The sequence below is a fragment of the Nyctibius grandis genome, chromosome 5 (genome assembly GCF_013368605.1).
Source record: "Nyctibius grandis isolate bNycGra1 chromosome 5, bNycGra1.pri, whole genome shotgun sequence".
NCBI lineage: Eukaryota > Metazoa > Chordata > Aves > Nyctibiiformes > Nyctibiidae > Nyctibius > Nyctibius grandis.
The window spans coordinates 47,707,686-47,723,542 of record NC_090662.1 but is presented as its reverse complement, the minus strand read 5'-3'; the positions used below and the strand labels follow the sequence as shown (position 1 = coordinate 47,723,542).

The following is a 15,857-nucleotide window of genomic DNA, read 5'->3' as shown; positions in this document are numbered from 1 at the left end:
CCCGCCGCCCCCGGGCCAGGCGAGGCCGGGCCGCCGGATCCGGTCCCCGCCCGTCCTCCCCGCCCCGCGGCGCTGCGGAGTTCCCCGCCCTCACCCCTCCCTCTCCCTCCGCCGGCCGCTGTGGCAACCCCGAGGCGGCGGGACCGGCGGCGACCCGCCCCCCACCCCCGCGCAGGGCTCAGGCCACCCTGGCATCTCCGGGCTGCGGGCCCCGGGGCTCCGCTCTGAGGCGAGCGCGGTGAGGCGCGGGCCTCCCGCCAGGCCCGGCTCCAGCGGCGCAGCGATGCCGGCAGCCCGCGCCGGGCCGCGCCGGGCCGCCCTGCGCCCGCAGCATCGCGGCACCCCGTCTGCGTTGAGCCGCCCTCTCCTGGGCACCCTCTCCACCCCGCTCGCCTCCTCCTCCTCCCACGGAGCCACCCTCTTCCTCCGCCCCCTCTCCCTGCCAGCCTCCTCCCCGCCCTTTCCCGCACTCCACGCCGGTGCCGGAGCCGCGCGTCACTCGGGCTCCAGCCCCGCCGCAGACATGGCGACACTGACAGCGGTCCAGCCGCTCACGCTGGACAGAGGTAAGCGCGGCTGCCGCCGCTCCCCGCCTGCGCCGCCCCGGCCGCCCCACCGCCCCGCGCGCTGCCCGGGGGGGCCTTCGCGGCGGAGCTCGGAGGGCTGCCCCCGCAGCCCCAGCGCGGCGGGTGGCGGGCGCTGCCGCGGCCGCTCTCCCGGCCCGCGGTGCGTGGAGCCGGCGGTGGCGGAGGGTGGCGGGGAGGCGCCTGCCCGCGGGGCTCAGGTAGGAGGCAGGAGAAAGGCTGAAACGGAGGAGATGAAACTTTGTCCGGGCAGAGGGGCGGCGGTAGGGCTGGCATCCCGCTGGCGGCAGCGCGGCGGTGCCGCGGGCGCGGGATGTGGCTCCGCGGCCAGCGCTCCGCTCCGCCCCGCCGGGCACGCTACTTGGTGCTTCGCCGCCGCCTCCGCTCCGCGGGGCTCCCTCGTGGGCGCCCGTCCCCGTGGCCCCGCGCCGCCGCCCCCGCAGGTGGCTCGGCGGGGGTTGCTCCGTGGTGGGGGCAGCGGCTCCGGCCGGCGGTACCTGGCAGCGAGTTGGGAGCTCGCAGCGCCCCGAGGAGACAGTCGTTTGTTGGCAAAATGCGGCGTTCTGGGGGGCTGTCGGGGAGGGGGTGCAGGGACGGGAGCAGTGACTGCAATTCGTCTGTTCGCTGGCGTTAATGATGTTACCCTACGGAACAGCGCGGCTGCGTGTTCCTGTAGACAACTCGGTCCAGGTAGGGAGAGCAGTTGGTGTTCACTAGGCTTGAGTCCATGTCAGTAACCTTACCGAGGTAATGTGAGAGGGTGCTGAAATCTTGAAGTTATATTAAAATTCAACTTTTGCCTCCAGGCTGTAAAAATTGGACCTCTCCCTTGCAGTGCATTTGTGGCTGTAATAAGGCTCAGCTGAAATGTTATTAGATTTCTGTGGGTTACAGAGCAGAGTAACTTACCGTTCTGCTTTGTTTTGCTCCTTCGGCTCCATCAATTAGAGGTCCAACAGCTCCTGATACAGGACCCTGAATTGCCGGCGTGTTCTTCTTCCTAACTTAACTTGCATCCAGAGGCTCCAAGGGGCTCCCAGCACATACAAATCTTGTACTCTTGAAAGCATCATTGAGGGCAGTGCCTTCGTTTTTCAAGTGTTTTTTTTCCAGAGGATTAAGATGGGCTTTCAAAGCAAGATAGAGAGCTTCTTGCTGTAAATCCTATGCAAAAGAAACCTGATGAACTTAGTCTCAAAATGATGAAGGAGATGTAGGCACCTTTACTGGAACCCAGTTGAGAGCTAAACAGCCCGCAGAGTACTCTAAATACAGTTTGCTGGATGGCTTAAATTCCAACATTAGTAGAAAAGGAGAATCTAAAGTTATTCTTACTGAAATAGCAAAGTACTAGGATGCACTAAACTGCTCAGAAATCCACTGTGTAATCTACAGTTTCACCCTAATACTGTTTTCAGTAAGCAGGACAAATCTATTTCCTGGCAAAGAGTTGAACAGATGGCAATCCATTAGCAAACCTGGCTTTTCAAAGGAAAGTATTACTATTTCAGAATTACACATTCCTTTTCATTACTAAAACTATGCTTTCAAAAAATCACAATACACAAAAATGCAAATTAGTCCCAATTTAAATATAAGCATCTGTTGTCCGTGTCTAGGATATGCCTAACCATTTGGCAGGGGTGCCAACGTTACAGTCTCCCTGGTTGTCAGCCAGGGCTGATATTAGTGCGAGGGAGATAAAACATCACAGAACGATAGGATGTGACGTGCAAAAGGGAAATACAGACAAGAAGAAATAGATTTAAATGCTGCACCTGGCCTGCAGAAGACCGTTTCGTGAGAGGGATACACTTTGTCACCTGTAACATGTTGCTGCTATGTCAACTAAAGAGGGTGGGCTGAAGCAACCCCCAAAGCAACTAGAGCAAGCCCAATGCTTCCAGATATTTCCTCTGTAGTCTTTCTTTCACAGCCATGGAAGAAGGAAAGTGATACATGGCGAGATTTTCCAGGTTTCTGTTGCTTTTATTAAAGCAGACACAGCTATGTTTACTGTCACTATGCTTTGCACAGCTCTGCTGTGATCTGGGCGCAGCCCTGAAAAGTCTTGTACACTCCTATCCACTTTGGCGTGTCCCACGGAGAGCTCAGTGCAGTGAGAAAATAGCCAGCGTTTCAGGAGAGGAGGCATTAATAACCTTGCATTGCTGTGGGAATTGCTGCTCGATCTACCAGGAAGTGTTCTGCATTTCCCCCTGCTAAGGATCACTGAAATGGTAAAACATCGTATAGATGCATACATCAGAAATCTGAATTACACTCTGACTTTATCTCCTCCCGGACAAAATATATACACTGTATTCTGGTACAGAGATGGGATCTTTCTTAAAGCCTGATGTAAATGGATTTCAAAACCCGTATGGTAAAATTAATTACCATTTAAAGGTGAAGGGCATGTTGTATGTGAATGATTGAAAGCCAATTACATTCTGGAAGATTACTTCAGTCCAAAGCACAGGAATTAATTTCCTTAATTCCTGTCATCATGTGCCTTTCTACCTGCACAAATGTGTGCAAGTTCCATTAGGGCTCTTTAATATGTGGAACAAGTTCTCAAAATAATGGAAATTTTAATCACTTACAATTTAATCTCAAAGGCTTTTGCCTGACCTTTGCATGGTGCTCTGCTGGGAGGAGGGGAAGGAATCAGCAACTGTTTCAGGGAGGAAATGTAAAGCAGTGGAGCTACGTGTGGTTACCTCTTAAGGAACTTAAGGAGGGCAGCCCCAGTGTTTGGGAGCTTTGGGAGGGGGAAGAGCCTGCCTGCCGAGCATCTTCCAACAGCCAAGTAAGTCTTCTCTATAAAGAAGTGTACCCTTCCTATCTTTATTGCAAATGTCTTACATCCTGAATCGATACCGCCCCATCAGTAATCCCCAGTGTCCATCAGAGCTAACTGGGGAAATTTTTTTAGGTTGATTCAAAGCTTAAACTCTGAAGGTATAGGGAACTATGCCTTGTTCCAGGTTGAGATGGAAAGTTACAGTGCTGCCTTTCATAAAATGACAAGCAAAAAAAGTAAGGGGTTTTTTTCATTTTATATTCAAGGTTATTGATTTTTAAGTACGTTCCGAGCTTAATTTACCTCCATTACAAAAAACAAAGCGGTCACTCCAAACCAAAAGGGAAATGTTTAAAAACACTTGCACAATTATTTTTTACTTCTTCCCCAGGTATGCCTTTAGTAAGAACTTGGTTGACACTGATTTTCGTTACGGAGAGCTCTCGTTGCAGTTAGTTGGCATTTTCCAACAGTATTTATTTGTATTGGCATACGACTCGTCACATCTTGCATGGCACCCTTCTCTACAGGAGAATGGGCAGTCTTCCCTTTGCCTCTCCTCTCAACGTTGTCTTCTACAGAGGCGTTGCCTCAGCCTAACCCATGACCAGCAGTTGCTGCCTTCCCTGTTATTATCCAGAGCCCCATGACTCCCTTGCATGCCATCTTCTGTTGCCCTGCTCTTCTCGAAGCCTCAGTGCAGTTAACTCCATCGCTCTGTGCATTGCCCGTAACCCTTATCCATTTTCACTGTCCAGCAACCCAATTTCCTCCTCTAATCCGCTCTTCTGCTGTCCCATGACTGTCGGCACCTCACCAGCTTGATGTTGCCTCAGATGCTGCATACACATCCAGAATGGCCATGTTCTGCTTTTCTCCAAGTGCAGTGTCATGTCCCCCAGCCAGCTTAGCCTCCCCGCGGTTCCCTGAGGATCTCCTGTGAGTTCCTGTGTGCCGCAGGTACACATCGTGAGCAATTAGAAATTAAAGGAACCTTGTTGTGGGTGGGATCACTTAAAGGGTGCGTTAGCACAGTCTGATGGAAGCATTTTCTGCAAGTACAAACATAGGCTCCCAGAAATATGTTGGGAGGGAATAGATTTCTGTGCTTCCCTTGGCACTCATTTTAGGAGTGGTCATATAGAGGCCTGCAAATTGAAGCAGACATCTTTCTAGCTATGCATAATAGATGTTCCACTCTATCTGAACTTCTTTATTTCGCTAAATGTCTGGCATATTTTTCAAAAAGCTTATCTTAGAATTTTACTTGTGCTCTTCCTTCCAAGATGAAAATCTGCTCTGAAAGAAAACTGACCATGTATTCGCTCAGATTGCTGCAAAGCCTCAGTCCTGGTGCATAGGACCATGAAAATGACAGCTTTAAAAGGGCACTTTTCAAAAGTTCTTGTTTTTGAAGATATTATACAATTAGCCTGTGCAAAGACCATCTCGTGATTAAGAGCAAGGGAATATCTTTTCATGAGAAGGGGGGCTTGCAACTGTCTTTTGTTAATAATCCATGTCCTTTTATGTTTTTCCTTATATAGTTACTATTCATGTCACTGATGGTTTCACTTCTTCATGTGACTGAGGATAAAAGAAGAAATTTGAATAGACTGACTGTATAGTGCTGACATTTTAATCCCTGTGAAGTTTCATAACAAGGTCATAGCTATTGGCTATTGACAACCAAATTTCTCTTGCTTTCAAATCTATCCTTGGAAACTGGAAAGACTTCTTGCTGTTTGGCTGTAATGCATAACTGAGCTCTGTTGGTTTTTTATTAATTCAAAAAAAATATTTTTCCAGTGGAGTGGGTGTCCCAAAACTTCATGAAAATCCTCTATAATGCACTATGTTCAGTGACAATAAATAAGAATGTGAATGGGCTTGGAATCACCATTGGCTGTTAGAGGTGGTAGACAAACTCTGTCAGATATGGTAACGGATGGTGCCTGACTATTAATATACACTGACACTTGTTGAGTACTCCCTTCCTCCTCTCCTCTTGTCATTTTTCTTCTCATTACATCCTTGTAGCCTACATAAATGGGGATTTTTCTGCAGCTGTGCCCCTATATATGTATATAACAGAAATTGTATCAAATGTAAGTTGCGGTAGACTGTGCATATATCGGTACAATGTGTATTGTCTTGGGCAAAAATATTTCTCATCAGGAAGAGAAAATCAGATTCATACCATGTGAAATACAGTCCTTGACAGAGGTGCAGCGTAAGGCCAAATCTCTCTCGCACGGGGTGAAGCCCTGTGGAGCAGTGCTAAGCGATGTGCTGCTCCCTGCCTGGCTCCCTGTCTGTCACGGGGATGTCTTCTCTTGCTCTTCAGCCTAGCGTGCTAAAATAGAAAAATACTTCTGCAAGTGCTGCCCGCTTTAAGTCTAACATTTCTCTGTTTGGTATGCCAACTGAGGACATACAAATTCATTCTTCCAAGAAAAAAAAAAAAGGCCTATTGTTTGTAAGAACAGAAAAAAAGTGACAATCCTGGTCACAGACTGAAACGTTTGGGGTTTTTTTTACATCAGTGTATCAACATTTTTTTGATTTCTTTTAATGTATTTTTATGAAGGGATGGATTAAGGTAAGCAGATTGAGCCAGTAATTTATGGGTGATGACTGGGGACATTTTGTGAGGATCCGTGCGGTTGAAGTGTTGGTTAGTTAAATGTGCAGTCCAGCTGTGCCTCCTGCAGTGCTGGAGCTGGAGTAGGAGCAAGTACCTACCTAAATGTCACCTTTGATTTTCATGAGCGGTGTAAAAATACATGGTTTGAAAAGTTAAATGCACATGTCCAGCTTAAAGGTCTCTGGCAGTACAGGCCTGACCTGAAGAGGTGCTGGGGCACATGGCGGCACGGGAGCTCTGTGCCACGTTGGACGTGCCTGAGGTGGGCTGGGTGCCCATAGGAGCACACCCCTTTGGCCAGCCTCACCTCCCAGAGAGGGCTCTGGCCTGGAGCGACTCACGGTGATGTGGAAATTGAGTTTTGTCAGGGCACAGCGGGTGGAAGTGCATGAAGGTTCATCGTATTGTCTTCAGTGTGCAGCAGGTGCTGCAGGACCCTGGCGCCGCCGGTCGTCAGAGAGCTGCACCTGTACACAGACGCGTGGAAACATCTACAAAACTCGTCATTTTTAACAAAGTCACCTTTGTGGAGTGTAGAGGGGGGATATCTTACATTTCCAGTCATGTTTCCTTCAGAAACACGTAACGTAGTAAGGCATATCTCTGCAGAAGCTGGATGTGCGGTCAGGAGATGCTTGTGAAGCACCTTTGAGAGAGCAGGCAGACTCATGGTCAGCCAATGCCTGTGCAGGGGCCTTGTGTTCCTCCTTCTCTGTCAGGCTGAAAATATTCTTCAGACGTGGTAGCAGTGAAGTAATCGTTGTAGTCTATCTGAATTTATCCTGTGTAGAGCAAAATGGTAAGCTGAGCTCACCTGTATGTGTCCTGCTTCTGATCCTTCAAAGAGGACCTGCTTCTGCAGCTGGGTGAAGTGGATGGAGGCTTTGACAAGCCCGTGCACAGATGCGGGATTCACCATTTGCAACAAGTTCCAAGAGTGTTAATCATTAGAAAACGCAAGGGATGCTATTTTTGTATGTAGTAAAGGTATACTCTCTATCTACAGATAATGTGGGAAAAGAAGGATTTGTTTAAATTACATCCCTGTGCTGGACCCTACAAATTTCGGTTTCACACTGATGTCTGAGAGACATTTGTGTAACTAGAGGAAAAAGGATTAACCTCTTAATGTAATTGTAAGCAAACAATTTGCTTAATTCCGTCCTGTTACTCAAGTTGGACCTCTCTGATGATGTTATCAGACAGAAACTTTTTTTAAAAATGTGACAAGTTACTGAAGTCATCAGCTTTGTGCAGGGGATAATTTGTCCTTTGAGTTCCCTGTCTCAGGGACACGTACACGCACGTCTCGCCTTAACACAGATGACACTCATGCAAGTGCAAAAACATATAAATACAAGCTTTTGGCTGACTGGTGTTATGCAGATACAGAATAATGTTCTTGTAGGTGATGCAATAGAATTTGAAATATGAATTATGTAAAACTATTGATTTTAGTTACTCATTAAAAGCACAAATAATGAGAAGTTGAGGATTTAAGAAGAAACCAGGCAAACGCAGGTAGATAGTTTTATGAGAAGCACGTAACTGTAAATTTGTGTGTCTGCCTTCCATCACACACAGTTAATGTTTCACATGATGCGTTTTTGACATTTTAAAAACACTTACTAATGTACTGTAAACTGTCCATGTATGTATAAATCCAGGCATTTTCAAGGTTAATCTCAGTCAGCTTAATCTTCTTTTGAGATATTTGCTGCAGAGTCAGCCTCTGAATGAGAAACATTCAACTGTTAATTCTCTATTCAGATGAGTAGATTTGATTCAGAAATGCACATTGTCATCCTAACAATGTTTTCCTGAGTATTTAAATCACAAGCTCAGATCTTAGATATGTTAAATACAGAGGGAAGTGTATGTACATATTTGAGAACTTGTTTCACCAGGGTCCAAAACAGAGTGGTTAAATAAACCCCAAATTTCTCAAATGTAATTCCACTAAGTTACCTGGAAATGCATACAGCTTCTCATAATGAGTTGTTACCTTAGTGCTACTTTACTAATAATGGTAAAAAAAGAGAGGAAAAATTTTGATTAGAAAACTGTGTTTCCAGAAGAGATTGGAGGATTGTTCTTTATTATTTAAAAGATGGAACAATAAAGTATTCATGAATACACAGAGCATCAAAGCATTGATTTTAATTGTTTGTGTATAAACACGGATAATTGTGTACGGAAGAGTGTTGCCCAAAATAGGCTCTTAATTTATTTCTTCTGAGCCAAAATTACATTTTTACTGGTTCTTTTCAATAGAAGCCCTTGTTTAATCACTAATCCTTCACATCCACTAACTCTTTAATTCTTTTTTTCAACCATGTTTTCAGAAAAAGAGTAAATCTGCTAGACCTTAAGGTATCAACCTCTCTGCAATCAGTTAAGCATTGGGGAAGAACGTACTTAGATTAGGTGGATTACCGTGGCCATCAGCAGCAATCTTAGCCCTCAGAAATTTATTTACCATCATCTCTTCACTTTTCAATAGATTTGGCAGCAGTGTTTTTGTCAAATGCTATTACTGAGTCAGCACAGGATCAAAAGGATAATATAGCTATTCGTTGTTATACAGAGGCAGACCAGAGAAACTTGAAGAGGGCATGATGGCTTTAAAACCTATGCAGCAGTCTTTAGAAAAAAAAAAGGTGGTTGTATGTCTGATCCCTGCTGTAGCCTGATAGTCTTGTAATCCAATAGTAATAGCTCTGGAGTTTCTACTAATTTATACAGCACATTTTGCTTCCAAACAGTGCAAGCATGTCAAAGTATGCCAGGTATGCTCCTTGAATCCTAGGTAGATACCTTGTAAAATCAGGCTGCAACCTGAGTTGAGTTCCCGTTCTCCTGCTCCTATGTTCAGCATCATTCAACACGTAGGACACCAAGCGACAGCACTGCAAAGGTGACAGTGAGCTCTCTGTTTCTCACAGGGGTTTTCTGTTTCATATTTTTGTTTGTAATGTGCAGCAGCAATTTAAAATAGTCACAGCTTTCTTCTAAGATCGTATTTGTTTCAAAGTTGAAAGTTGAGTGGTCAGTTGTTGACATCTACCAGCAGCATATCTGTACCACCCAGTTTTGCAGGGATTTATTAACAAAGGATTTTATTTATATTGGTTGCTTCTTGCATGCAGTTTTTCACATACGCACTTTCAAAGAACAGGTTTTTTTCCTTTCCTGAGAAATGACTCGTATGTAGCCAGCTACCACAGGGATTCAATCTGCAAAAAGCAATATCCTTAAATCCACGAAAATTGAGGAGAGAATATTAACTCTCGTTACCTGAGCCTACAGGTAAAGTCATGTTAGGTATGTATAAGTAACAACTGTGTCACATCCATTGTATTGCACAAATGCCATCTTTTCACCGTTGTCTCACTGGACTTTCAAACCACCTAGAAAAACAGAAGATAAAATCATGATGCTGGACTTCAAGTGACAATTTGTTTTGTCACTATGTACAATTGCCAGTAGCCCACAGCCATCTTTCTCATCTTTCTGGTAAAAACAGAAAACGATTTAAGACTAAGATTAGCTGGACAGATAAGCACTGAGGAGAGGCAGCAGGAGACTCTAGTAATGACATGAACAGAGAAGAAAGTGGGAGTTATGCTTTGGCTCAAACAGGGTGCCTGTTGTGAAGGAGATTTAGCATCCCTAAGTTAACCTTACCTCCCTTTGCCAGACACCTGTTGGGGCCTTTTTTTCCCTCTTCCTGTCTTCTTCCTTGCCAACAAAAATCTCTCTGCTGCAAATGAAAAACCCATGCTGAAAGTATCAGTGTGGGAAAGGCATGAGGTTGCCCATATGGCCAATACATTTGTTTTGTGATGTGCACATAGGACACATAAATACTTGCTTTTGCTTAGGCAGGGGTAAAAGAGAATGGATTTCTGCTAAGAGAAAAATGTGTTGTTTTTCATCCTGGTTTTCTTTGTCCAGGCAAGCTTATTCCTGGTCATTATTTCTGTTTTCTGCTTCTCTAGCTTAGGACAATTTTTAATTCCTTCGCTGATCTTAATGTTTTTCTCTCTGTATTTGTAGTTTAAAACACAAAAGCAAGTATTCTGTTAAGCAGATCCTTGGGGTATGGTAATGTACCAGCCTTTTTTTCTTCTAATCTGGGATCAGAACCTCTAAAGTGTTTACGTTTGCAGTTTCAGCAAAGTGTCCAGCGTGCTTTTGTCTAGTGTTTAAAGCAGCTCCACTCCAGCATGGTGAGCGGTGTCTGCTGAGGCAGAACTGATCCTACATCCAAGATCAAGTGATGTGATCAGGAGACAGATGAGGCTGGTGGAGAGTTATCAAAGCATCACTTTACAAGGCATCTATGACTGTAGGAGGCAGTAGACAGCTTCCTTGTTTTCACGTAGTTCAACTTGTAGGAACCTAAGTCATTAAGGCCAGGTCTGTTCACCATCTGAATTTCTCAGGGAGTTATAGCTTTGCTTCAAAGGATTTTCTTTTTGTTATTTAATAGTTTCAGGAAGTTCAGACACAACATCATTTTACACATCCTGTGTAGGCAAATAACTGCTCTAAGCACCTGAGACCTCTCTTTTCTTTTTTTTTTTTCCTTAAATACTTAGAGAAAGACTGAGAATTAAAATAACACAAAGTCTGAAACTACAAAATCTCCTGCTTCCTGCAGGAAACAAGGGTTAAATGTTTTTCATTTAAGGAATTAATGTATACTTACATATTCATAACATATATAATATGTATTTACTTGAATACAAAATAAAATTTTTTTCTAAGTCCAAAAAAACCTGTTATATTTTTCTGTCATATTCATAGCCAACTGTCCCTAGTCAAAAAAAGGACTAGAATCATGTCTCATCTGTTCTATTCAGCAGTGAGTGGCTAGATATAAATCATAGTTACAGTCACAAAGAGCAGGTATGATTGAGCAATATAAAGTCAAAACTACACACAAGGGGAAAAAAGGGAATTTTACTTTCCTTTCCCTTTTCTCCACAGCTAATGCAGAGGAAAAATCATGATATTCTGTTCTAAGTACTGTGGTAGAAAATACCAGAGTTTTCAGTGCTCTTTTATTCTTTGCAATTTCAGCTTTATTTTTTAATCTACTCTCTTAAAGAATAATTTGGTAAATTGTTTTCACACCAATGCTGCATTCAATGCCTTCTATACAAAAGCAGTGGGAGCTGTCAAATGTAAAAGGTTAGTGTATCTGTAATTTCTTGGTTTCTCACAGATGGCAAAATCTTGTGGTGAAAATTTTCACACTCTTATTTACTTTCTTTAAGTATCTGATGAACTCTTAATAGTTTTAGGAACTCTATAGATCTATCTCACACACATAACACAAAAAAAGCAAACAAAATCTGAAAACTGTTGACAAAGCTGCTCCTGTGGCTTTTATCAGTTATGTGAAAGCATCAAGGTAAAAACTGAGGAATGGCTCTATCTATATAGAGTGATGAATATGCTAAGAAGATTGACCAAAGTAAAGCAAATCAGTTCTCCCAGATGGCATTCATGGTAGGTTAAAGCTATGAAAATTCCCTAGCTGAGGAGAAGAAGAGAAAGCACTAGTTAGAATTTAGGAGGTTGGGAAGGCAGGGAGATTACTCAGACATTGCAGAGATTGTGAGGTTCAGAGAACATAGAGGAGCATATTTTTTCAATTAAAGGAACCTTTTGAATGTTGGATTTGAACAAGCTAAGCAGAGTATTCAGGAACAATATGCCTGAAATGACGATATTTCAGTATTTCAGACAGAATGCCTGAAACAGCAAAAGTGACTGAAATTGCTGAAGAGAGCCCTGAAGGGCTTTTGTGGTGTTGAGGGTGCTGGATGTAGGATTCTCCACTCAGGTTGCTGTCTGTGTTTGGATCATAGGTGACACTGCTTTCCCCTGCAAATAAACTGTGTCCTTTCTATAGGTTATTTTGCAAAACGTCTCAGACCTTTGCTGTCATATTTAGGTGTTCCTGCCAAAGTGCTGGGAATACTCTTGGTATTTAACCCTGCCTTGGGATGTGCAACAGCTGGGTCTCAGGCTCTGTCTGAGAAATGGTATGAAGCAGAGGACTCGAATGCCCATGGTGTGCCTGAGAAGCCAGAGCCAGACAGAACCTGAGTGTAGAAACGTGTAGACCAAAACACAGTCTGATGAGTAGCCAAAGAAAATGAACCTGCCCCAGGCAGTGGGGGAATGTATGTAGAAAGCCATGGGGGTATGCCACTAATGTCATTGGAAACAGTCATTTCACGTGAGGCAAAATGAGACAGACAGAGATATACTCAATCCTATGTCATGTTTGATTCTTCTCATACATTAAGAAGAAAAAAAATCCATAAAATCATTGGTTGAGGCATTTTAAAAAGCATTCCCTAAAAAATGCATTGACCTGCCTGCTAATGACACTGTTCTTGTCAAACGTAACTGTTCTGAAGTACGGTGTCTCCTGCACCACATGGAGGTAAATTTGCGTGAGTCATTCAGCAGATATCTGGACAGTAAGAGTGGGTTTCATCATACTGATGTAGATGTCTAATACGTAGGATGCAGGCATTTACATCTGAGCTAATCATCTAGTCTCCCTTTATAGTCAACAAAGGGAACAGGCACTCCCAGAGTATGATTCATCTCATCTAAAATAGGTCAGATGAATTGTAGCCTCAAAGTGTCTGTTTTTCCTCATTGATTGTAACGGCAGGCCAGGGTGAGTCGCTGAGCTGTCGATGTCTGCACCAGAAGTGTGGCGAGTTGAAACCCTCACTGCGAGATGAATCATGAGAGCTCCGTATGGTTGTGCTTTGTTATATTTATTTGTGCATTCATAGTAATGTTTAAGCACAGGAGTGTAAAGAGACACTGCAGTAAATCTATAAGTACTACTTATATCATCATCTAAACTAGAGTGTGAAAGCACTGGTATTATTCTTGTTGTAATTAATTTGAATGGACCTCACAGATACACACTATAAAGTGTTGAATAATATTGCTGTATTCTAACAGGTTAGCTTATTGCTTTCTGCACATTGAGTCTGATTTACCATGGTGAAGTAACACCTTTATGCTTACTGATGAGCATGAAATTTTGGGCAAGACAAGTGTACCAACTTAAGTGGGGAAAAAAAAAGCTGCTCTTTGCCTCGATTTTTGTGAACATTCCAGATTAGATTAAATAAGTACATTAAATTAATGGAAGAGCTATTGTATCTCAGGAGAGCACAGTGATGGTAGTTGTCCTGGTTTTGGCTGGGATGGAGCTAATTTTCTTCTTAGTAGCTAATTTTCTTCTTAGCTAGAATAGCATTGTGTTTTGGATTTAGCATGGGATTTTGGTATGAGAAGAATGTTGATAATATACCGATGTTTTTAGTTGTTGCTAAGAAATCAAGGACTTTTCAACTTCCCACGCTTTGCTACTGTGCAGGTGCACAAGAAGCTGGGAGGAAGCACAGCCAGGGCAACGGACCCAAGTTGCCCAGTGGGATATTCCATATCATGCAACATCATGCTCAGTGTATAGGTGAGGGCTGGCGGGAATTCGGGCTCTCTCTTTTCCGGGATTGCAGTTTCGGGGTTTCTCTGCTCCGGGATCGCTAGCCGGGGATGGGCTGGGCGTTGGTCAGCGGGTGGTGAGCAGCTGCGCTGCGCATCACTTGTTTGAATATTCTATTATTGTTATTAGTATTGTCATTATTATTATATTTTATTTCAATTAGTAACTTGTTTTAATCTCAACCCATGAGTCCCTCTACCTTTACCTTTCTGATTCTCTCTCCCATTCCCTGGGGGGCAGGGGGAGAGTGAGCGAGTGGCTGCGTGGTATTTAGCTGCCTGCCAGGTTAAACCACGACAGCAGTAAGGAACCGAAGAGGTGAATGAGAGCATAGTGGGCAGTCTGGTGTTTGACACCAGAGTAAGAATCGCCATGTTGTACAACACAGCGACTAACAACAGGGTTCTACTAATACAGAAAATTTTCGAAAACTACATGCTGAAAATTTTCCAAAGCTGGTGCTTTAACCATGAAGTCACATGAATAGTTTGATACAATGTACAAGGGCTACTGGCTGTGAATTATGAATGAACTTTGCTAATCACCGTGGAATTCTGATTGCCCAGCCATTGATTACCTGCTGTCATTTGGTAGTGTTTGGAAAAGATTGTTAAATATAATCAAGCATCCCATGTAGGCTTTGGTAATTATGATCAAAAATTGACAGAATAACATTAAGAATTCTGGAATGTATTCTCATGAGCTTAAAGGAGTAACGAAATCTGAACAGAAATATTGGAGGAATGAAAAACTACTGACAATTATCAGGACATGTTATGTCACGCAAATTCTTCACTTTCAGCCTCATGAAAGGTCTCCAAGCACACTGGAACAGAGCTTGAAAATTGCTGGGACTATTATTCTGTAATGCCATGGTGAAGCTACTGAGTATCCTTGCTGTCAATTTGTAGTGATGTTCCACCTCTTTGAGGTACCAAGGGTGGTGTTTATGCAGAACATTTACTTTTCCTAGTAACCGGCATACTAGTGCAGTGAAGGTCTCCAGAATTAACAGGGATGAGGCATAGAAAGACCTCAAGAAGATGAGAAGCCTGTTCTGTAATATCTTGTTAATAAACAAGTTATCACCATGTTTTGGCTTTGGGAACAACCCAACAACATGATTCTAGAGTAGTTGTCGGAGTAAAGAAATACTATGTTTCTGAGTAATTACAGTTTGAACCCAAACTAGTATTACACAGCATTGTAGCTCCTATTTAACTGCCTAATAGTCTGTTAACTCAGAGGGTAATATATTTATTTTAAGGACTGCAGACCAACTCACTCATAGACTAGCACAGGAGGGGAAGACAGATATTCAACAGTTTTTACATTTTGCAGTATAAAGCATGCAAGTATGTTCTTTTTCAAGAGTCACTCTGATATTAAGTGGGACACATTTAGCACGCTAAAATAATTTGCTACATTTTTCTAATAAGTTTCAACCTACCTGTCTAAACTGAAAAAAACATAAACCTTGCACAAAATCTACCAGAGTGAAAGCCCAGACTGGACAACTTTCACAGAATGCTGCAGCCTGATCTACCCAATTTTAACGGTAACGTGGAAGAGTACCAAGTTCAGACCAGACGAGATCTTTCTGTGGATTCATGATTTGCTTTTGAGTTGCAAAAGCTGAATTGCAAAGTATTGGAAATAGCGTTTACTTTTCAAAACATCCAGCAAATTAAACAGATCAGTCTACATCACTCATTGAACAAAAATCAGCAAGTGAAAACAATATATACCAGGATAAAGTGATAACTAAGCCAGATGACCTTTTTTTCAACTGCATTATGCTATATAGCTATGTATACATGATACATGATTCAACTTCGCTTAGTATAGCATGGGAATGTTCCACTTCTATCACAGTATGGTATCTTGCTAGTCCTATGTTGTAGTCATTCCTCTCTTTCTTAGGGTTTGTATAGTACCCTCCTGCTTGTGTCCTACTACCAATGCAAATGAAACTCCATTCGAATGAAAGTGCAGAACGAACACTTGAAATGAGATTTTTTCTGAGAATCATGCTTGTCATTTGATGAGTGCACTTGATAAAATGGGTTCCACCCACCCACAGCCCCCTGCCTGCTCTGTGTTTCACTGATAATGTGACCCACCACACTGAAACAGTATTCTTTCCTGAAAGGCTGTAGGCAAGCATGATGATGAGAAGACAAAAAAGGGAAGTGAATGTTAAACAGAATGGGAGAGAAAGGAATTGTGCGTGTGTATGAGGAAATCAGGAAAAAAAATGGTAAA

At 43.3% G+C, this 15,857-nt stretch overlaps 1 protein-coding gene across 2 annotated transcripts in view; it reads left to right on the top strand.

Moving 5' to 3' along the window:
• The first annotated feature begins 283 nt into the window (after nt 1–283).
• Nucleotides 284–15,857, top strand: part of LIN7A (lin-7 homolog A, crumbs cell polarity complex component) — a 52,418-nt gene continuing 36,844 nt past the window's right edge. Inside the window, exon 1 of one of the 2 annotated variants that reach the window (XM_068401717.1) lies at nt 284–566. In XM_068401717.1, the coding sequence (XP_068257818.1) occupies nt 284–566 (283 nt within the window). The remainder of the gene's footprint in view (nt 567–15,857) is intronic. The other variant, XM_068401718.1, reaches the window with a different exon arrangement.